Here is a 23,741-nt window from a genome sequence, read left to right as displayed (position 1 = left end):
CATGGATATAACTTTTTACCATGGTAAATGTTATGAGCCCAGAGGACCCCAAAACCCAGCAGCAATAGAAATTCACCAAGACAAATGGTTAGTTAAACAATAGTTGCATTTAATTATCTTTAAACATTAAAGCAGGTTCAAACTTTAATTTATTTCTAACCCCCTTCTAACTCTAACGACACGTGTATGTAAGTTTAGAAAAGTTCTTTGATTCACAGTCCAATCGCACTTCTCACTCCTCCAAATTCACTGGTTGCAAACAATTCTTATGCTGTGCACAGAATTTAACATTTATGAATTTCACCAGGGTTAGGGTTAGGGTTGAAAGTTAAATGGTTACCACTCAGGAAGGTTTTTGTCATTTTGGGCCATTTTTTACTGGTTGGGTTAAGGCACAATATAAAAATCCAGTTGATAGGGTGGTGAATAATGGTCAAACTTCTTCATCATTTAAGTTAGCATGATCAACGCATCAAGGCTGTCCATTGTCACCAGCCTTATTTGCATTGGTTATAGAACTGTTAGCTCAAGCATTTAGACAAAATGATAATATTAAAGGGATTAAAAATTGCAGAAGATGAATATAAGATTAATTTATTTGCTGATGATTTATTGATATATTTAACACATCCAGAACAATCTCTGAAACATTTACAAAAATGTTTGGAGCAATTTGGTGTATTATCAGGGTATAAAGTAAATTGGGATAAGAGTGAAATATTACCAATTTCAGATGGGGATTATAGTGAGTGTAAACAGATTACAAGATTGCGATGGCCTGATAAAATTAAATATTTAGGGGTAATTGTTGATGCGGATTATCAGTCTTTATATAAATTAAACTATGTATCATTATTGAAAAAGATTAAAGTGGATTTGAATAAATGTAAAGATCTTCCGTTAACATTTATAGGCAGGGTAAATTGTATTAAGATGAATATCTTTCCACGTATTCAATATCTTTTTCAATCAATCCCATGTTTACTTCCAAAAGAATTTTTTCAAGATTTGAATACGGCGGTGCGGAAATTTTAACTCCATTATATCAAAATAGGGTTATTCCTTTTAAATGAATTATATGTATTTAAAGATTTGGGATTCTGAGGGTATAAAGGTGCTTGAGGATTGTTTTGAAGAAGGGCAGTTTCTTTCTTTTAATCGACTTAGAGAAAAATTTGGAATACCATTTAATTTTTTATTTGTGTATTATTAAGTTCGTGCTTTGGTTAGAGATAATTTTAGAAGAGATATGAAGCTACCTGAATTAACAAAGTTTAAGTTTTTGATTTTGCAAACATTTAAAAAAAGGTTTTATTTCTGATATGTATGCTTTGTTACAAATTAGTATGAATAAGCCAGACTTAAGTAAATCTAGAAATAACTGGGAAGAAGATTTATCTTATGACATACCTCAGGAGGATTGGGAGGTTATGTGTCAAGATGGGGTGACTAAACTACTTAATGTAAGAGATAGTTTAGTTCATTATAATTTCTTACATCAATTGTATTTGACTCCTGAGAAATTGAAAAGATATGGATTTAGTCATTCAGATTTGTTTTAGATGTGGACTACATACTGGAACATTTTTACATGCAGTTTGATTTTGTGATAAAGTTCAACCTTTTTGGGAAAAAAATTAGAATAGTTTGAAAAATTATTGAGGATTAAATTGCCATTAGACCTAGAATTTTTTTTGGTTGGGTTATACTGTATCTCTGACTAGTTTGGGGTTGGATAAGTTTCAGATGGCTTTTGTTCATCTAGCATTGGCAGAAGCCCGGAAATGTATTGCAATTACTTGGAAAGATAATGTAGATGTGAATATAGTCCGCTGGCATAATGAATTGAGATCTTGTATTTATATGTTTATACCGTTTATATATTTATACAGTTTATGTATGTAATTAATTGATTTTTTTTGCTCCCCTTCCGGGGCTTGCTGAGGGTGGGAGGAAGGGGAGTGGGTTTATATTGTTTCAGTTTATTTTGTTATTATTTTTATGTAATTTGAAAATCTTAAATAAAGTTTTTTTAAAAAAGGAAGGTTCTTGTTGATTCTCAAAGAGAGATTTGTTGCTCATTGGACACCCACAAAACTGATTCCTTCTGAACAGCCACTTCAGTGTCTTGCCGAAGAAACTTTCCCCATCAGGGTTTTCCAGATGATAACCTCTTTCTTTCAGGTCACCACAGAGTTCCTTTTTGTTTCCCTTATTTCAAGGCAGTCAGTCCTCTCCTCTTGTATGGGCCATAAGGGCTTTAACCAGGCCGAACTAAACACTCATAACCCATCTTCAAAATGGGGTTTTTCCACAAGCTTGCCAGCTTGTCGTGTTCCAGTCCCAGCTGCTGCTGCTGAACTGTAGAAATGAATTCTCTCTCTCTCTCTCTCTCTCCCTCTCTCTCTCTCAGAAAAACCACATAACTCTCTTAGAACAGCCAACTGCCCTCAGACAGACTGCGGTTCTGGACCTAATCTTCTGAGTTCGTTCATTTGTTGCTTTCCAAAACAATAATCCATCACTCCACAGTATGTCTAATTAACACCTACTTGTGAACTCCGTATAGGCATTCTTCAAAGTTTATGCAAGGGCACCTGGAGCCTGGACTGACTGGCTTGAGCAGAGGTCTGACATTTTAAATGAGATTTGTTTTGAAGTGTTTGTATGAGACCTACACTAAAAAACCTGCTGCAGTTTATCTCCTTTACAATATATCTCTATACAATATAAAATATAACATAATCTGCACAGTAATTATCTGAGGCATTGAGATTTCCAATAAGTGGGTGGTCAAGGCTTAAGTACACGTCTGAGGCATCAGGAGCTACAATTCCATATCAATCTTCAGGGCTGGTACTGTCGCTTCGGGTGCAGACCTCAGGGGTACGCTGTTGGAGAGAGATTCCAATGTATCCGGCACCTCTGCATCATGAATGATGTGGTTCTGACTAACACTCTATAAGCAAGCATGTGCATTAGTCTGGTACGGCGGAGGGAGAAAGTGGTATGGCAAACATCAAACATCACACCAGGTATTGCACTCACTACTCAGCCTGGTCAGCACCCTACTCTCCCCACCTCTCACTCAGCACCACCCCCCCCCCCCCTTCATCACCCCTGAGTGCTCAACCCAGACTAGGGAACATAATAGTGTGGCACTGGCTTTGTCAATCCTTGAACTGTTTATTTCACACTTCTTTAATAAACCCCATTAATGTACAATATACATCCTGCACACTTCGGTCACTTCCATCCTGTAACAATTGTTGTTCCATTTTTACCTCTTCAGCAAAAATTGTTAACCATTAAATGTGGAGAAGCACGTCCAGTTAATGGCAGGTGCAGATAGATTCACTTGTGCAGTTCAGCTTCCACTTTTAACTGACCATTGGCAGCAAGATTCAGAGGGCATAAAAAGGGGCTGCAGAACTTTATGTATTTAGAATATTGACCAGTAATGATTTTTTAGTCCTTTTGTTTCACCTCCAGATACTGATAATATCTGAATCACACCATCTGAAGATGAATTGGAAATGATTAATATAATCACTCACTACTTCCCTAGAGGGGGACATCAATGACTCTATAAACAGTGAAGTCAATGGCTCATTAGTGGACACTTGCACGAAACAGAAAAATTCATTAAATTTATTAATACAAAACTATGGAATTATTCCAATAAAAAACAACTAATTATTTTCTTTGATTAACCTAATTATATTTATTTTTATTGGTGAAATCATATTGCAGTCCCTCTGGATATAAAGTTCTTCCTCATAGAATAATAGGTTACATGAGGGTGGAATAATTGAATACTCATTAAAATTACATGCAATGCATACATGTTGGATAAAGAGGCAAAAGGCCCGGACAAATTCCTCCAGTTTTATCACTGATTAAAGAGAATGTCCATGTTTTGAAAATTCATAATGAAGTATGAAGACTCTGGCTGAAGAATATAATCTCAATTCCTTCTACTATCAGGCTTCTGAAGCCTGATTTATTTACATATTCTGGGTCCAATCTGTTGACTAGTGCTGAGTACTTCACAATCAGATAGATGCCTCTTCAGAGATAAATTGGCTTGAAAATATTCGCTTGATCAATAAAGAAAAATGTAGGGTCATTCTGCACATTTTTTCTCTGTTAAAGATTAATTCAATGATGCATTACATTCTGGTGTAGAATTTATTTAATGCATACATATGACCTGATATAGTTTAAATTTAATTTAGACATACAGCACGATAGCACCTCCTTTCAGCTCACTAGCTGGTACTGCCCAATTATAACCACTTAACCGATATTGCCCGCTATGGTTTGGAATGGTGGGTGGAAACTGGAACACCTATAGGAAACTCACACAGACAGAGCAGGATTCGAGCCCGGTCCCAATTTCTGGCACTGTAACAGCATTGCGCTACACTAACCATACCTCCCACATAAAGTGAAATTATTTGATTTAGATGTTGGTCGAAAGGCTACATAATATTTCAGTGAATTAAAATGTTGACAAGATTGCAATTTGGAATGTAACTTCAGGTTAAATAATTTATTATTCCAATACTTTATTTCAAGTCTTTATAATGAATTCTGGAAGCCTCTTATCATTGGACAAATTAATATGGACAAACAGCTGGTCATCAGTAACAATAATTAATTTCCCCCCTACCCCCACCTCTTGGGGAACATAGCAGCTAAATATTCCGACCTTAGACCACCCATGCACTGATTCAGAATTTACTGCCACGAACAAGTCATGGAATTTGGGGTTTTGAGCAGCATCAGAGAGTAAACGTTCAGATCGTAACCGTCTCACAACATGATATAAAAAATAAAACAATAATACTGCATGAAAGGAAGGCAGTGTCTTTGGTTCATTCATTATTCAGGAAACTGATGGCAGTGGGGAAGAAGCTGTCCTTGTTCTGCAGAGTGCTCACCTTTAGGTTCCTGTACTTTTTCCTGATGATGGAAGAGTGACAAGGGCATGACCTGGGTGGTGGGGTTCTTTCAGGATGGAGGCTGCTTTTTTTTATGTTGATGTCCTCAGTGGAGTGAAGTCTGGTGCCTGTGATGTCACAGGCTGAGTTAACAACCCTCTGGAGATTATTCTTGTCCTGAGAGTAGACGCCTCCATGCCAGGCAGTGATGCAGCCAGCCAGAATGCTCTCCATGGTACACCTGTAGAGGTTTACGAGAGTCTTCGATGACATACTGAATCTCCTCCAACACCTCACAAAGTCTAGCCACTGGCGAGCCTTCTTTATGATTGCATCAACGTGGAGCTCCAGGATAGATCCTCGGAGATGATCACACGCAGGGATTTGATGATAGAAATAAATCAAAAACAATATCTTATGTTTGTGGCAGACTTTTGCTTCAATTAATCATGAAAATTTGAGCTGGCCCAGTGTATCAGTAAGGTTATTCATTGATTGCAGGAACAATAAAGACTAGATGGGTCCAACCTTTATCCTGTATCTATGTCTCATTATCTCACCTCAACCAGGTGAGAAGTATTGATTCCTTTGAGGTATAAGTGAGTGAGCTGGCCAACCTTCCTGTTTAATCGGTACACAGTGATTCTTGCTTACTAATCAGCTTACTGGTTATGAAAAGCAAATTGAAATAGAAAATTCGAAAATAGTTGGTGGTCAGGCAGTAGCTGTTAAGAGATAGAAAAGGGTTCTTAACATTTCAGGTCAATGGCTTTGCATTAAAAAAATTGCCAAATTGTAAAACAAGATAGTTTTAAGTTGCAGACAATTGGGAAGTGGTGAAGAGAACAAGGAAGATGTCTTTGGGCGGATTCCAGAACTGAATTAGATAGTTGGTGATTAGTGCTGGCCATGAGGCTGGTGCAGGCTTGTTAATCATGGCTGACTTGTCTGCAGGAGGTGTAAATAGAAGAAGATGATTGAAGAGGAGAGGATGCAAAAAACAAGTTGTAATTGTAAAATATCACTGCAGCTTTTTTCTCTTTACTTTCTTCAAATTCATCTTCAATCTATGGCTTTTCCAAACTGATCACCTTAGATTAACAAACATTTACTTCTGTGGATAATGAACAAATAGTAGATGTACTCTGTTTTCCTGAAGGCATTTCATAAAAAGCAGCATGAAAGTGATTGGAGAAAATAAACGCTCATGGTGTAGGAGGTAAAATATTGGCGTGGATAGAAGATTGTCTGATTGACACAGAGTGTGTGTAAGTGAGTGTCTTTTCTGAAAAGCAAGATGCATTAGGTGGTGAGCCAAAGGAATCAGTGCTGGATCATAACTTATTACAATTTATTTCAATGACCTAGATGAAAGAACTGAAGGTAATATTGTTAAATTTACTGATGACACACAGGAAATTATGTTGTCAGAATGACTTGAAAAGAAAATGTAAATGGATCTAAATCAATTTAGTGAATCAGCAAAGAACTTACAGATGGAGAATAATATGGAAAAATGTGGAATTACCCATTTTGGTTGGAGCTCTGATGTTTAGAGGGATCTGGATATACGAGTATTTGATTTGCAGATATGTGGTGTAATCTTGAAAGCTAACATGATGTTCCCATTTCTTGTGGATAGAACTAAGTCCAAAAGTAGAGTGGTTTTGTTTCAATTGTCTGCAGTTCTCTTTAGACCACATCTGGAGTACTAAGTCCAGTATTTAACATCTTGATTCGAAGAAGGTTGTGAGCTGCATTGGAACCAGTTCAGACAAAATTTACCATCTGATAAAAGGAATGAAGAAATTATCTTGCTCAGGCTGGGCTTAAATCTATTGAAGATTAACTGATAGAGGATTTAATGAAAACATTTAAGGTCATGAAGGTCACAACAGGCTGTATGTGGATGTGTTGGCATCTAGTCCCTGTTTAACTAAAATTTGCTTCCTATTTAAGTAGTTGGAAACTACTTTTTTCTTCTCAGAAGTTTGAGTCTTTTGAACACTCTTCCTCAAAGAATTGGAAGAAATATTTTAAATTCTTGTTAAGCAGGTGGACAGAGTGACTGAGTTGAGTTGAGGTTAAAATCAAATTAGGCATGATCTTAGAGAGTGGTAGAGCAGATCAAAGGTTCCTCAGTCTATCCCTGCTTCTAATTTGTATCATGTTTATATATTCATCCGTCTCTCTGGGCTGGCACTACCACAATTTGTGCCAATCAGTCTCTTGATTTCTACTTTATCACAATAATTTATTGTATTATCTGTGTGTGGGTGCCAGGAAAGCATTGCCAGGGGTGGTGGTGGACACTGGAACAACAGAGGCATTTAAGAGACTCTTAGAGAGGCACATGGAAGAAAGATAAATAGAGGGTTATGAATTAGGGAGGTTTTTTTTGGTAGGTATATACACGTGTCAGCACCTCATGGGCTGAGGGGGGCTAGAGAATGCTATAGTGCTCTTTGTCCATAATGCTTCTAAATATCCGAAGTGTGTTTGATTTTTGATGTTTCTTTTGATGAAAGGTCGACCTGAAATGTTAACTATTCCCCCACTTAAGAAAGAATCATATTTCTTACATGAAAATATTCTGCGCAGCTGAGCAGTTCAGTGATTATAGTTAGAATTATAGATTTACAGCAAGGAAATTAGGCCTTTTGGCTTCCGAAGCTATTCCCATTTGTCTGAAAAAGCAGAAAAAAATATCTTGGGGAACAGAATCCCAGTTTCCCACATGACAGATGGGAGTATTAACCACTAATGCTAATGAGGGCAGCTATGGAACCAAACTCAATAGGAAATCAGGAAGGGGAAGAAATAGATAATGCACATTGCAGAACTGATAACTAGAAATGAAGTTTGTGTCTAATTGAACTTTGTAAAGAACTTGCAGAAGAAATTTCAATTTCACTCCCCAGGTTAAAAATGCCCGATTTACAAACAACTCATACTTACAAACTGACAAGCTGGTGGGAAGTAGAATGCCATCAACTTCTGGTTTGAGCGTGGTTGAATCAGCATTTGCGAGAGAGTATGCTGTACAATACTCTTTTTGACCCACAGTTTTAAATTTGCCCTGTTAAACTTTGATGTTGCTATTTAAACCACCTCATAATACTTTGCAAGACTCTAGTTCAAAATATTTGAAATATTGGCTCTGAGCTGTGGAATAGAGAGAGTTAAGTGCCTGTGTTGAAAGTTATTGCTGTCCCTGCTGTGATCGAGCTCCCTCCACTATCCTGCATCACACTGCCATACACTGATGGAAATCTGTTTTTTTTTTGTCTCTGCTCTGAAGCAGTAGACCAGTGGGTTTCCAAACTAGTGAACAATCCAGTTTGTATTGAGGGGAACCCTTTAGGGTTAGGGGCAGACCAGCAAGCTTCCAAACCACTGAGCAACACATTAGGGTTAGGGGTAAACTACATTAGACAAATATTTTCTTAAATGAACAACATTCACTTATTGCCAATAAAGATCAGTTTTATCTTTCCCTTTTATAAGATTGAAATATTTCACATTAAAGTGCATTGTAATAATGCTTTGAACAATTTTGTTTTCCATAGCACTGAACTTGCTTGGAACACATTAACCATGTTGTACATCTATTTTGTTTGGTTTGCAAGTGACCTGTGAACCAACAGTTTGGTGTCTCTTTACTGCTTGGGTTAAAGGCAGTGAAAAATGAACAGATGCTTCTTTGTAGCTGATTCCACTTCAAAGTTTCACATGGTAAAATACAAACCCTGACTCTCCACGTCCTCTCCAACAGTGGCCAATCTCTCCATCATCTTCTCCTAACTCATCGATTTATGGAAAATATCATTATGTTTAAGATGTTGCAGTGTATTTGGAAGTGCTTCTTAATCGTTTTAGATGCATATAAAGGTAAAATATGTACCATGTATGCTATATACTAAGATAAGCATTTGACTAATCAACCTAAATAAGGACCTGTACCTGTTTCAACTTGAATACATATTTGAGTTAAAGACAGACCTAGGTAACGGAATTCGTTTTTAACCCAGGGACTGCCTGTATATACAAAGATGCAAAGATTTTGTGAATGCATTACTACTCTAGGAGTAGTTGGAAAATACAACTATCAAGGAAGATTTAATTATCATTACATACATCAGTCTCAAAGGAATATTAGGTTACAGAACTATTTCATTCCGCATTGTGGAATTCTGGTCTCCAATTTTGAGGAAGGACATACTAGCTCTAGAGGGTGTGCAGCGCAGATTTACAAGGTTAGTTCCAGGGATGGCGGGGTTGACATATGCTGAAAGGCTAGAGAAACTGGACTTGTATCCGATGGAGTTTAGAAGGATGAGGGGGGACATGATTGAGGTATACAAAATTATCAGGGGGATGGACAGGGTGAAGTCGGATTACTTGTTCCCAGTGATGGGGGAGACGAGGACTAGAGGGCATAGTTTAAGAATACAGGGTAGGCCCTTTAGGACGGAGATGAGAAAACATTTTTTTACCCAGAGAAGTGTGAATCTGTGGAATGCTCTGCCACAGAGGGTGGTAGAGGCAGATTCGCTGATTATGTTCAAAAGAGAGTTAGATAAGACTCTAGTGGGCAAAGGAGTTCAGGGTTATGGGGATAAGGCTGGAAAGGGGTACTGATAGTAGTGATCAGCCATGATCTGTAAAATGGCGGTGCTGGCTCGACAGGCCGAAGGGCCTACTCCTGCTCCTATTGTCTATTGTTTATTGTCTATTGCAATATTGACCAAAGCTTAACCACGTGAATCATCAAGTCAGAACCTCATTTGCTGCACTTTTGTCCTGCTGTGAATCTGGCTCATAAGCTCTGAGAGGTATAACTGTTAAAACTGTCAATACTTAAAATGCCTGTGCATCAGGAGAGCCAATTCGGGATTAGGTTCCGACATTGGAACCAATTTAGAGGTTCTGTAAAACTGAACTTAGCAGCTTTTACTTTGAACTGCTATGCATTAAACTTACTCATTGATGGTGATTAAAACATGACTAAGGACTGCTAAATAGCATTAATGACATTCATCAAGCCTCTAATAGCTCTCAACAGCAATGTAACAGGATATAATTCTGCCTCAGGTTTTGTTTGACATACCTCATTAAAATAAATTATGGTGAAGTTTATCATATAATGTGATAACCGGACTGTTTCTCATCATCTGTTAATATTGTAGTGGAAGATTTTCACTGAATATGCTTCTGTGAATGTATTTAGAGGTATTTCAGAATTAAGAATGATGATATGAATTTATATTTAGCCTTTAAAATCAGATCAAGTGGTAAGGAAACAGATTGTAGGATGGATGGTGGCCCTTAGGAAGGGAATTTAGGAGTTAAGATATGAGATAGACAGAGCAAATGATTTCCTGGAGGCTAGAATCAGAGGACTGGGGACAGATTGTTATTGCATGATGGTAGAGTGAGTGAAATGGGGAATAATGAGACCATAGAAAGATTGAACTGCAAGGTTGGGGATGTAAAAATGAGAGGAATTCAAGAATGAAACTGAAGATCAGTGCAGAGTGGACTCATGAATTGAGGCCTGGATGTCAAACTGAGCTTTGTCAAAAAATTGCCATGGATAATCTCAGTAACATGGCCCAAGAAAGCAATAATTCTTTTAATTGTCTGGAACTGGTAAAGGCCCAAATGAGAGTTGAATGGGTTGTGGTAAATTTGTTGGTAGATCATATTATTGAGAATAAAGAAAGGTTGTTTTCCTGAGGTTGGATGCTTGGATTATGAGTGAAAAAATAAGAGAGGTTGCCAAATTTCGTTATCTCTGTTTGTACTGAAGAAAGATGCAGTTCCAGTATCTGGAAAGGCACAAATCAAGCATGTGGTGGAATACTTTCCTCTTCCCTGGATGAGTGTTCCTCCAAAAATGTTCAACATCATCCAGGAGAAAGCAGCAAAGTCAACTGAATTCCATTCACTTGCCTAAATCTTTTACCATCTGTATTGTGGCTGCAAGGTAGAATCCGAAGACCCACTCCACATCACACTTGTGGTCTACCAGCACTGCTTTTGGTTGATGGTTTAAGTAGGTATGAGGGTCAAAATCTCAAACATGGCAGAAAGCTCAAGGTATGTCAAGCAGCAAACATCCCTCCTTAGTGATAAACTACCCAGAACAGGCACATTAAGATAATGACAGGCACCACCTATGGAGTGTGCTGCTGCTGGGTCAAGTGTAATACACAAATGTGCTGGCAAAACTCATCAGGTCATGTAACATCAAAATGAAGCAAATGGTAACCATTATTTTGAGCATGAACCCTTCATCAGACACCACCAACGATGTGGCTGCAAAATGCTCAAAATCTACTGGAAAGATAATCAAATCAACAACAGTGAGCTTTCTCAGAACAACAATCCCAACATTGAAGTCTTAATTATACTCAGTCAGTACAATTGGGACAGCCACGTTGTTTGCATGCCCAACAACAGAAGCAAGAAAATATTACTAAGGGAATAGAGGAAAAGATTGGCGCTAATCTCAAAGACAGCTTGAAAATGTATAGCAGCCCAAGCGAAAGCTGGGAGTTCAAGAATCATGAGTGCTCAAATTGTAAAAGGAGCATTTGGGAATAATATTGAACACCTTGTGTCCATGAGTTAGGACCACAAAAGAATGTGTCACCTTACAAGTAGTAGATCCATTCATCCATCAGGCACATTCTGCCCCATTTGTGGAAGAGCTTGTGGATCCCACAATGGCTTCATCAACCACTTTAAAGTTCACAGAACTAGAATAAAAGTGAACCATCCATGATCCCAGGGACAACAAAAGATGTTATTTTTCAATATATTATGTGGCAGCTTCACCAGAATGAATTTTGTGATTAAATTAAGAGATGACAGTAGTTTGGAAGTTGTAGAATGAAGTTTTCATGCTTTTAATGTGTAGTAGAGCAAACAAATTCTGGCTGAAGAGTGGGGGCAGGGGTTCAGATTTGTGGATCATTGGGATCTCTTCTGGTTAAGGTCTGATCTGTACTAAAGGGAAGGGCTGCACCTGAACTGGAGGGGGAACCAGTGTCCTGGTGGGCAGGTTTGCCAGAGCGGTTGAGGAGCGTTTAAACTAGTTTGGGTGAGGGGTGGGAATCAGAATGTGAGTTTAGAGATTAGGGTAGAAGGATAAAAGTATGATGCTATGTGTTCTGAGTTGTTGAGGAATGACAGGCAGGGGACAGAACATAAATGTAGTCAGCTAGAGGGGTTGAAATTTATCTATTTCAATGCTAGGAGTATTAGGAATAAAGGGGATGAACTTAGAACATGGATCAGTATGTGGAACTACGATGTTGTGGCCAAGGCTTGGCTGGATGAAGGGCAGGATTGGATGATGCAGGTACCGGGGTTTAGGTGTTTTAAAAGGAATAGAATAGGAGGTAGAAAAAGGGGGTGGGGGGTGGGGGGCAGTAGCATTACTGGTCAGGTATAGTATCATGGCTATAGAAAGGGAGGACACTGCAGATGGAGAGTCCACTGAGTAGGTGTGGGTGGAAGTAAAAAATAGGAAGGAAGCTATCACTGTGCTCCCAAGTAGCCCTCAGGACACTGAAGAGCAGATAAGCAGGCAAATTGTGGAATGGTGTGGGAAATACAGGGTTGTAATTATGGGTGATTTTTAGCTTCCCTGATATTGACTGGCACCCGCAGACTGCAAGAGGGACAGATGGGGCTGAATTTGCCAAGTGTATACAAAAAAGTTTCCTGACACAGCATGTGGACCAGCCGACTAGAGGAGAGGCCACACTGGATCTGGTTCTGAGGAATGAACCTGGTCAGGTGATGGACCTCTCGGTGGGTGAGCATTTTGGTGAGAGCGACCACAACTTAGCTATGGAAAAGGATATAGACAGTCAAACTGCGAAAATTATGAAGGGATGAGGCAGGATCAAATGAGAATTCAAGATGGGTTGGACCCACTGGGACAAGGAAAAGATGGTAGGAAAAGGGAACTGTGGCTGATGAGACTAGTCGAGAGGAGGAAGAAAGCATACATTAGAATATAGGAAGCAGGAAACAGGAAGGGCTCATGAGAAGTATATGGTAGCCAGGAAGGAGCTTAAGAAAGGACTGAGAAGAACTCAAAGGGTATGAGAAGGCCTTAACATGTAGAATTATGGAGAACCCCAAGGTGTTCTATGCATATGTGAAGAACAGAAGGATGATGAGAATGAAGGTGTGGCCACTAAAGGATAAAGGAGGCAACATGTGCCAGGAGGTGGAGGAGGTTGGGGAGGTCCAAAATGAATACTTTGTGTCAGTATTCACAAGGTAAAAGGACCTTAATCACGGTGAAGTTGACACTGAACAGGCCTGTGTGCTGGACAATGTGGAGATTAAGGAAGCAGAAGTGTTGGATCCCCTTAAAAACATCAAGATTGATAAGTCTCTGGGACAAGGCTGTTGTGAGAAGTGAGGGAAGAGATAGCTGGGGCAGTAGCTATGATATTTGAATCCTCTTTGGCTTCAGGAGAGGTGCTGGAGGATTGGAGAATGGCAAATGTAATCTTCTTGTTTAAAAAAAGTAATAGGGATTATCCTGGGAATTATAGACCAGTGAGACTTATGTCAATGGTGTGTGAATTATTGGAGAGGTTTCTTAAGGATAGGATCTATGAGCATTTGGAAAAGTACAGTCTACTCAAGGATAGTCAGCTTTGTGAAGGGAAGGTCATTCCTCACAAGCCTAATGGAATTTTTTGAGGAGGTAACAAAATAAATTGATGAGGGTTGGGTAGTAGATGTTGTCGACATGGATTTTAGCAAGGACCCCCATGAGAGACTCGTCCAGAAAGTCATGAGGCACAGCATCAGTGGAACCTTGGCTGTATGGATGAAAAAAATTGGCTTGTAGGAAGAAAACAGAGTAATCATGGAAGGAAAGGATTCTGCCTGGAGGTCGGTGACTAGTGGAGGGGCCGCAGGGATCTGTTCTGAGACTCCTGATCTTTCTGATTTTTATAAATGACCTGGATGAAGAGGCAAAAGCATGGGTCAGAAAATTTGCAGATGACACGAAGATTAGTTTTGGATAGAGTTGAAGGTTACAAGACGATATAGACAGGATGTAGAGTTGGGCAGAAAAGTGTCAGATGGATTTTAATGCAGATAAGTTTGAGGTGATGCATTTTGGAAGGACAAACCAGAAGGCTGAGTACAGGGTTAATGATTGGTTACTTAAGAATATGGATGAACAGAGGGACCTTTGGGTACAAATCCATACATCCCTCAAGGTCACCAAACAATAGGATAGTTATGAAGGTTTATGGGATGCTGGGATTCATTAATGGGGAATTAAATTCAAGAGTCGAGAGGCCATGTTACAACTCTACAAATCTTTGGTGAGTCTACACTTAGAGTATTGTGTTGATTTCTGGTCACCTCATTATCAAGGATCAAGGATCTCGAAGCTATGGAAGGGGGCAGAGGAGATTTACCAGGGTGTTGCCTGGTTTGGAAACAAGTCTTATGAGGCAAGGTTAGCAGAGCTGGGACTTTTCTCTTTCGAGTGTAGAAGGATGAGAGGAGACTTGATAGAGATCTACAAGATTCTGAAAAAACATAGATATGATGGACAAACAGCACCTGTTTCCCAGGGCAGGATCAGCGAACACCAGAGCACATGTGTACAAAGTTAAGGGAGAAAAGTTTAGGGTAGACTTTAAGGGTAAGTTTTATACATTGAGGGTTGTGGGTGCCTGGAATGCCTTGCCAGGAATGGTGGTGGAAACTGAAACATTGGGGGCATTTAAGAGACTCTGAGACAGATGAAAGAAAAATTGAGGATTATGGGTTAGAGAGGGATCAGTACATTTTTTTAGGATATATGGGTCGGTACAACATCGAGGGCCAAAGGGATTGTACTGTGCTCTACTGTTCTATGTTCGATGTTCAACCTTATCACCATCCTCTGACTCCTTTTTCAAAGCTATTTTTGAATCCAATTGACCAACTCACCCTTTTGACTAACCTGCTGTTCAGGATCTTGTCAAAAACCTTGAAACATCCACCATCCTGCCCTCATAGTCACCTCTTCAAAAAACCCTATCAGATTCGTGAGCCATAATCTCCCACTCACAAAGCCATGCTGACCATTTCTAATCAATCCCTGCTTATCTAAATGTTATTAGGTCCCTCAGAATCCCCTCCAGCAACCTTCCCACTACTGATGTCAAATCAGGCTCTGGGGATTTGTCCACCTTAAATCCTTCAAAATCATCAACACATCCTTCTATTGTCCAGGGCTTTGAAACATATTAGCTTCAATTCCTTCATATCCATGACCTCCTTCACAGTAAAGACTGACAAGATATGTTCATTTAAAATCTCTTCTCATCCATATCCCGTGGCTTCACACAAAGAAGGTCATTTTGATATTTTATGGGACCAATACTCACACTTGCCATCCTTGCTCTTAATATACCTCTTACAGAATCTCTTGGGATTTCCTTTATTCTGTCTGCAGATTCATCTCATGCCCTCTTTCTGGTTTTTGATTACAAGTGAACTTCTTGGATACCTTTACAGCTTTCTTCTACAGAATTTAGGATCTTTTGAAGATCACAACCAATACATTCACTCTTCTTGCACAGAATTCTTTTAGAACCAATATGAAGGCTATCAATTCCAAAGGACTAGACAGCTTTTATTCCTATACTTTTAAAATAGTTCCTCCCTTTTGCACTCTGAGTTTCCACGGTCAGTGCAATGGTTGTCATCTATTGTTTTACAAGATATAAAATATTTAGTCAAATCCTCAGCTGTTTCCACTTTACCTATTAATAATTAATCATTAATAATTTCTCCGTATCTTTCTCCGTGAACTGACAATTTTGTCAGCTACTCTCGACCTTTCAGATACAGTACTTCACCAAAGTCCCAGAATCAAAGACTCTTCGCCAAAGTTCCACGACTTCTGCTACTTTCCTTTCATAAACTATTTTCTTCCTTTTTTTGACCACCCTCTCATATCTGAAATGTTTCCAATTTTCTAGCCTTCCACTAATCTACCCTCTAAGCCTCATCTATTAATTTGATAATCCCTTAAGCATCCTTAGCTCACCACAGATGAATCATTCAAACATAATATGTCATGTTTTCACTGTGACGCTGTCACAAAACACTGAATTTCATGACTTGTTCATGTCAATAAATTCTGATTATGATCATTCTTTTCATAAAGTCCATTTTTATGAAAAATAACTTTATCTCTTTCAATATGTACAGTATCTACCATCAAAACTTTAAAAAAATTTTTTCCAGTCTATGTTAGCTAATTTTGCTTTCACACATATTTAATTGATGTTATTTAAGTTCAAGGCACTAGTTTCAGATTTGAGTTTCTCATTCTCAAACTGAATTTAAACTTTTTTCATGTTCTGGTCCTTCTCTGCAAATTCCTTTATTATGTGATTGTCAATTAAATTTATCTCATAATATGAATCTAAAACAGCATTTCTTCATTGATTTTACAATATATTGACCCTGAAAACTTATCAAGAACACATTTTATAAATTCATCATTGAAGCTACCTTTGGCAATTTGATTGGTTTGATCTATATGATGACTGATTTTTTTTTTCTCTCACAAGATCCTACGATTTTAAAATTTAGGTTATTTCTCTTGCTATTTCCATCCCACTGACTCTACATCCTGACTTTCCGAGTCAAGCTCATTTCTCTATATTGGAGGTGCCTCACTTTCTTTCCTTTTCTGCCCAATATTCTTAATGGTCAAGTCACCCAGGGTATCAATAATCCATTGTAACTTGGAACCATATAACTAATGGCAATTCGACCTGGAAATCTGGGGAAAAATGATGACATAACATAACATAACAACAATTACAGCACGGAAACAGGCCATTAGGCCCTTCTAGTCCGCACCGAACCAAACACCCCTTTCTAATCCCACCTCCCTGCACAATGCCCATAACCCTCCATCTTCTTCTCATCCATATACCTGTCCAACCTTTTCTTAAATAATACAATTGACTCCGCCGCCACTATTTCTCCCGGAAGATCATTCCACACAGCTACCACTCTCTGAGTCAAGAAGTTCCCCCTCATGTTACCTCTAAACCTCTGCCCCTTAATTCTTAACTCATGTCCTCTTGTTTTAAACTTTCCTCCTCTTAACGGAAATAGTCTATCCACATCCATTCTGTCTATCCCTTTCATAATCTTAAATACTTCTATCAAATCCCCTCTCAACCTTCTACGCTCCAAAGAATAAAGACCCAATCTGTCCAATCTCTCCCCATACTCCAGATGCTTAAACCCAGGCAACATTCTGGTAAACCTTCTCTGCACTCTCTCCACTCTGTTTATATCTTTCCTATAATTAGGCGACCAGAACTGCACACAGAACTCCAAATGAGGCCGCACCAATGTCTTATACAGTCTCAACATCACCTCCCAACTCCTATATTCCATGCAATGATTGATAAAGGCCAGCATACTAAAAGCCTTCTTCACCACCCTATTCACGTGAGTTTCTACCTTCAGGGAACGATGTACCGTTACTCCTAAATCTTTCTGCTCTTCTGTATTCCTCAATGCTCTCCCATTTACCACATATGTCCTATTCTGATTCTTCTTACCTCTCCGAACCAACACATTGAGGCAACCATTGGAAAAGGCCCATCAATACCTTGACTTTCTAAGAAATCTGAGCAGATACAGCATGTCATGAAATATCCCACAGGAGTTCCACAGGTCAGCTTCGCAGGGATTTTGTATTCCAATAATTTCCAAAAAGCTATTCAACTGTTTCCAATCCCAGGATAAACAAGTAGTTGCTTCTCTTTAAAGAATTTGGTTTTAGCTGAGACTTTGAGGTCATTGTTGCATCATGGCCAGGTTTGGAAATTCCAGTGCCTAGCAACGCAGAAGGCTGAAGAAGGTAGTGAATGTGGTCAAGTCAGTTACGGGCTCTAATCTCCCGGTCATTGAAGGTATCAATATGAGGAACTGAAGCAAACATCCTAAAAGATCCCCCATCACCCTGGTCATTACATCTTCTCACTGCTACCTTCAGCACCTCCAGGTTCAAGAACACATTTTACCCAATGAGACTTTGGCTCTTGAACATCCCCTTCTTTCCCCAAGTGGAGGAACAGTTGGTGTAGCGGGTTAGCGCAATGCCTTTACAGCACCAGAAATTAGGACTTGGTTTCGAATCCCACGCTGTCTATAAGAAGTTTGTACGTTCTCCCCGTGTCTGTGTGGGTTTTCCCTGGGGGCTCCAGTTTCCTCCCACCATTTGAAATGTACCAGGAGTGTAGGTTAATTGGGTGTAAATTAGGAAGCACAGACTTGTGGAGTGAAATGGCCTGCTACTGTGCTATTGGTCTAAATTTAAAATTTATAAGCACCCAGACCACAAAAAGATGACCCGATTGAAATGTTACATTTTTTCTTGCACTGTCAGTGTGAATATTAATTTATATAATCTAGCCTTTATGTTTATTATCTCTTTCATTACTTGGTAATTTCGTGTGTACTATTGTAGTTGGGTCTTTTATTTACAACAAGTACCCGTTTGGCTGCCGCAAGTAAAGATTTTGATGCATATGGATGATGGACTCATATGTATGACAATAAATACTTGTCATATTCGTTACTCCTGCTTGAGATATGAATTCATGCTCATCCATTTGCTGAACTTCCTCAAAATCCCAGGCCTTGTGAAAATATTGTAAACAATACCTCCTTATTGTTCAATTGCTGGTGACCTGTTTCTCCTGAAGATTCAAACTTCTAACCAGGAATTTTCAAGAAATCTGTTTCCTCAGGAAATTGGGTAAACATAACATCCTAAAGAGTAGACTGAAGTTTAATGAGACCCAGTGAGAATTATTTCTAGTAAAAATGAGCAAGAACGCAATTTGATGAGTGTTACAGTGCAAGTACAGGGTTTGTTCCAGGTCAGCTTCATGGGAATTTAGTATTCCAATTATTTCCCACAACCTGTTCAACTATTTCCAAACCCAGGATAAACAAGTTGTGGTTTTAACCGAGTGGATGCTCAGGCCTGCAGGCCATTGTCAAGGGGTCTCAATTCAAAGATGCTAAATCCTGATATGATTGGATTAAAGACCAGGACTACTGTGAGTTTTGTACAATGTGATTTCCATGGAAGAGTCTCTTAAATAATTTACTAGTTCATAACAGAACATTGGGCCAAAGTAAGATCACATCTTGCAGATGTGACATTCATGGAAATGCTAGTTTGAAACATCTTGTGAGAACTATGAAGACTTGTTTTTCTGCTTTTACAGAAATGTTTGTCCATTCTTACCGTGGTAAAATTTTAAATTACCTACTGAAAAATAAATTGAACTTGTGCACCTCTTTATGTTTTTGCTTCTTTCCTGGTGAACACCTGCTCTGGTGCTTGCCTTCCTATTGGCCTTTTTTTAAGAGTTAATGTGAACACAGGTGGAATCACCTGGAGAATGCAGCTCACGGAGCAGGCTGTGGGTGTCTGTGAAGGTGGCAGCGCTGAAGGCGGTGTTCTGCCACCTGAAAGGTCTGAAGCGGGGAGAGGGGCTGCAGAGCAAACGCCGGCTCCTGAGTTTGGGCAAGGGCAACTGTCTGTCAGCTTGCCTCCCCGCTGCCTGACAGCGCCCTCCTCGCTGCCTGACAGCCCCCCGGCGTGGGGCTGCAGGGCTGGGGCAGCTGATGAGGGACTGCAGAGCTGTGGCAACTGGTGGGGGACTGCAGGGCTGGGGCAACCGGCGGGGGACTGTGGGGCTGGGACGGCCGTCCCCAAGAATCCGGACTTATTGAAAGCTCTCACCTTTTAAATTTAGCAGGATATTGTGTGTGTGCGTAAGCACTACAGATGCACAGCGGCAACAAACGACCACTTTATTTTTCTTTAAAATGTTCGTTTTGATCAATGAACCAGGCTGTATTTGCTGATGAATAAACTGTCACAATTCACTGTTCATCTCTTTTTTATTCCCCCTTAAATTTGAATTTTAAAATTACTGCCCAAGAATCCAGAAAATCAAGACCAACCCAGTCCCCGAGCAGTCTGTATTTTCGCAAGTATCATAAACCATTTAGTAATTCAGCAACAATCTCACATCCTCAAACTACAACAAAATATCAGGAGTAGCAATACTACTGCATCAGGTTCTTTTCCACTTCTGGAGCTCCTTACTCAACTGCAAAGCACCTGCACCTCGAGGGCGGAAACAATTTACAACAGCTCAAACAACTTCTCAAGGCAGGATGAGAAATCTCAATACTATGGCTGCACCAGCCCCGCAGTCTCCCGCCGGGGGTCTGTCAGGTAGTTGGGATGCCAGCTGACTATCATCAGCCCGCCTCCTGCTAGGCACCTGAAAGGTACTAGCAGCTTTGCCTGAGCTGCTTTCAGGTGTAACAGGGAATTCTCAGAGCAGGATATTATACCTACAGGAGAAGTGTTAGGTAGGTAACTGGCCAGGTTCTCCACTTTCAGGTGGCCACCCGACAGCCGCATAGGAGTATAATAGGCGGATTTACAGTCGGGTATTGTGGCCACCTGAAAGTGGCTTAAATGTCAGCAATATTCATAGTATCTCATATGAGTTCAGTTCTTTTTCCTGAACAAATGTCTGAATGTATGTGTTGATCCTCCCATTGAGGAGGCATCAGTTCTGCCCAGTGAAATAGAAATGCACAGGCTTGTTTTTCTGGGTTTTGTCATTGTTTTATTTTGGGGGGAAAAACATAAATATTGAATAAAATATGCCTAAAATGCATAACACTATTCAGCAAATGATTATCTTCACTACAGGAATAAATTCTTCTCTGAATTAAAATAAATTGGCTGAAGATTTGTCTATACCTATGTATGCTGTTGTTATAAATTGAAATGTTATTGAGCATCAATCCCATGCACATTAACAAATGCAAAAAACATTTTAGTTGACATCCTGTGAATCAGCCCATGGAACAATTGTAGTGGTTACCATAAAGCTATTACAGCATTATCGACCTGTGTTCAAATCTGCCACTGTCTATAAGTAGTTTGTACATTCTCCCCATGCTTGTGTGCATTTCCTCCGGGTGCTCATGTTTCCTCCCTCCTTCAAAACATTCAGGGTTGGTGGGTTAATTGGGATATTTGCACAGCATGGGCTTGTGAAATGGAAAGCCCTGTTACCATGCTGCATGTCTAAAAAAGGCAGAGATGTGATTGCATGTCCTCAGATTGCTGGGACACACAGAAAGCATTGAAAGGCACAAGAACTATTCTGTATACCTGGTTGCTTCCATATCATGTTTCATTATTGCTTCATTTAGAAAGTGGATACAAATATATTTATTGATACAAATAATTCTTCTATGTTGTTGTAGTTCCAATGTAATAAAACATCCAGACTAGAGCTGATGAAAGATGCTTACTGACTGGGCCACCCAACTTTGAGAAAGTCTCAATTCTGACTCATACGTTCTGAAGTGGAACCCATTTTCCAGGGGCATTTATTTAACTTGTAGGAGAATTACAGAGAATAAAAAATATATATATCTTTAGAAAACCTGTTTCGGTGAGATACTGTACACACCAAGGTTCCAGTTGTAGCATTAAGTTTACCACTGTCTTCATCGTGGCACTGAGATTGGCTGCTGAGGAACTTAGCAGGAACAGATCTATACATCTTACCTGGTACAATTAGAAATGATATCAGGGAGAAATTATAATTGTGCTTCTTGTTCTAGGAACCACTGTGATGCGAATGACAGCTCATGATGCAGACGACACCAACACGAACAATGCAGTTCTGCGCTACAGTATCACAAAACAGACACCAGAGACACCATCTCCAAACATGTTCTACATAGATCCAGAAAAAGGAGACATTGTTACTGTGGTGCCACCTACAACATTAGACCGAGAGGTGAGTGCGTTGTCTGCCTTTGGTTATTGGGTTCATTTGCTCATTGTTTCATTTTTGGCTAAACTTGGTGGTACTGTGACGAGCCCAGAGGACTCCAAAACACAGCAGCAATAAAAATTCACCAAGGCAAGTGGTTCTGAAGTAAGGTAAGCATTTCTTTCAGAATCCTCAAGTAGTTTCTAAGTCAAGTGATTGATATAAAGATATAAAGCAAATTAGCCATCAGCAAACATGCAGGTGAAATCATAAAATCCAACTTCCCAGTAAAGCTACTGTGGAAGTAAAGGCTTACTGAGTGGAAATGTGTGGACATTAATCAATGTTAATAACTAAATGTGCCTTCCTGGTTTCTTTTAAATAATGCAGAGGATTGTAAATATTCAGAGAGTGAGGGGCCCCCATGACTTGTGTTGCCAGGCAACCCCACCTGAACCAATAGATTTCTATCAGCCTGGAGTTTACCCAGATCACACGACTGATGTACAACAGCAATGTTTGAGGAAAGGGGAACCTGGTTATAACGATGCAGTTTGCCGATGAATGGTGTGTAGCTTAATGCTGATAGGGTAATGCTTGTCACATGGGAGAAGATTGTGGTGGTGCATACAAACCAGTGTAATTGTATGTTTGGAGAGGTCCTGGATCCCCTACAGGGGTGATGAACCTCCCGCCAACCTTGTGTGTAATAAAGGAGTACCAGGAAAGTGAAGTCTCTGAGTCCTCCATTCCTCACAGAGCATTTGCTGAAGACCAGAGCAGCACCCAGGACCTGGATGAAGGGGGTCGAAAAGCAACCATCCACACTACTTAGATTATTTGGGAACACAGCAGCACTAAAAAAAGGCTCATTCCAACGTTAATTCAGCATTATATAGTTAGATGGATCTTTTGAGAGGCCTGCTGTTTATTTTCTCTTGAACTCAGTGATTTTTAAAAAAATCTTATTGCCATGCATCATCAGCCAGGAAGATGACATAGTGTTGGAGTTGATCTCTGACTGTAATTGTTTGCAGTGTTGCACTATTTAAATTATGTTTTGCTGCTTGTCTTTTTTTCCTTTGAATGCAGCAAGGCACCTTGGCTTAAGTGGAAGTTTGCTACATTTCTTTCCAAAATCTGGCTGTGGACTTCACAGCTCTAAGACTTTGCCTTTGATCACATTCTTCTCTCTAGTCATTATCTCAGGCTGATCAAGAAAAAAACACACACCCATGGTTTGATCCCACGCTAAGCGATGAACCCATCTTCTCCATCACATTAAGGAGAGGGGAATGCTGGAGGAACTCAGTGGGTCTCAGTGTCCATAGGAGGTAAATATACATATTCAACATTTCAGGCCTCACCCCTTCAAACCTTGAAGAAGGCCCAGGCCCAAAACATCGATTCTATATCTTTACCTCCTATGGATGCTGTGATATCTACCGAGTTCTTCCAGCATTTTTAATTTCAATCAGTGTCTACAACTTCCATGTTTCACTGCAGAGAGAGATTTCTCTTTGCTCAAAAGTTGCATTTTGTCTGTACATCTATTTCTTTTAAAGCAAAAGAGCCAATGAGCAGAGTAAGTTTAGTAGATGGCTAACACTTCTGCAAGGGCACAGCATTGGCAACCAAAATAGATTTTCATGCCTCAAATACTTTCTCCTTTGTGTGTCATTCATCTTTACCCCCATCTTCCTTCCTTCCTTCTTGCCTTTGCATCATGAATCCTATCTTGGCCTACCTCCCATTCTCCATCCTCTGTCCATGGCCTATCTTGGCCTACCTCCCATTCTCAATCCTCTGTCAATGCAAACACAGTTATCCACAATTTATTTTGAACTTATTTTAACCTCATTTATGTACATTGGCTCTTGGTTCCTCATGG

At 39.6% G+C, this 23,741-nt stretch overlaps 1 protein-coding gene across 15 annotated transcripts in view; it reads left to right on the top strand.

Moving 5' to 3' along the window:
- cdh13 (cadherin 13, H-cadherin (heart)) overlaps window positions 1–23,741 on the top strand; it is an 813,941-nt gene that overhangs the window by 532,242 nt on the left and 257,958 nt on the right. For all 15 annotated transcript variants that reach the window (XR_011346021.1, XR_011346020.1, XM_069902201.1 and 12 more), the window contains one exon: window positions 21,696–21,874. Coding sequence is in view for 13 of the 15 variants with exons in the window: in XM_069902201.1 (XP_069758302.1) it covers window positions 21,696–21,874 (179 nt within the window). In the remaining 2 variants the exon portion in view is untranslated. The remainder of the gene's footprint in view (window positions 1–21,695; window positions 21,875–23,741) is intronic.

This window comes from Narcine bancroftii, chromosome 10 (assembly GCF_036971445.1).
Source record: "Narcine bancroftii isolate sNarBan1 chromosome 10, sNarBan1.hap1, whole genome shotgun sequence".
NCBI classification, from domain to species: domain Eukaryota; kingdom Metazoa; phylum Chordata; class Chondrichthyes; order Torpediniformes; family Narcinidae; genus Narcine; species Narcine bancroftii.
Note: the sequence above shows the minus strand (reverse complement) of the source record. Positions and strands in the feature narration are given on the sequence as shown.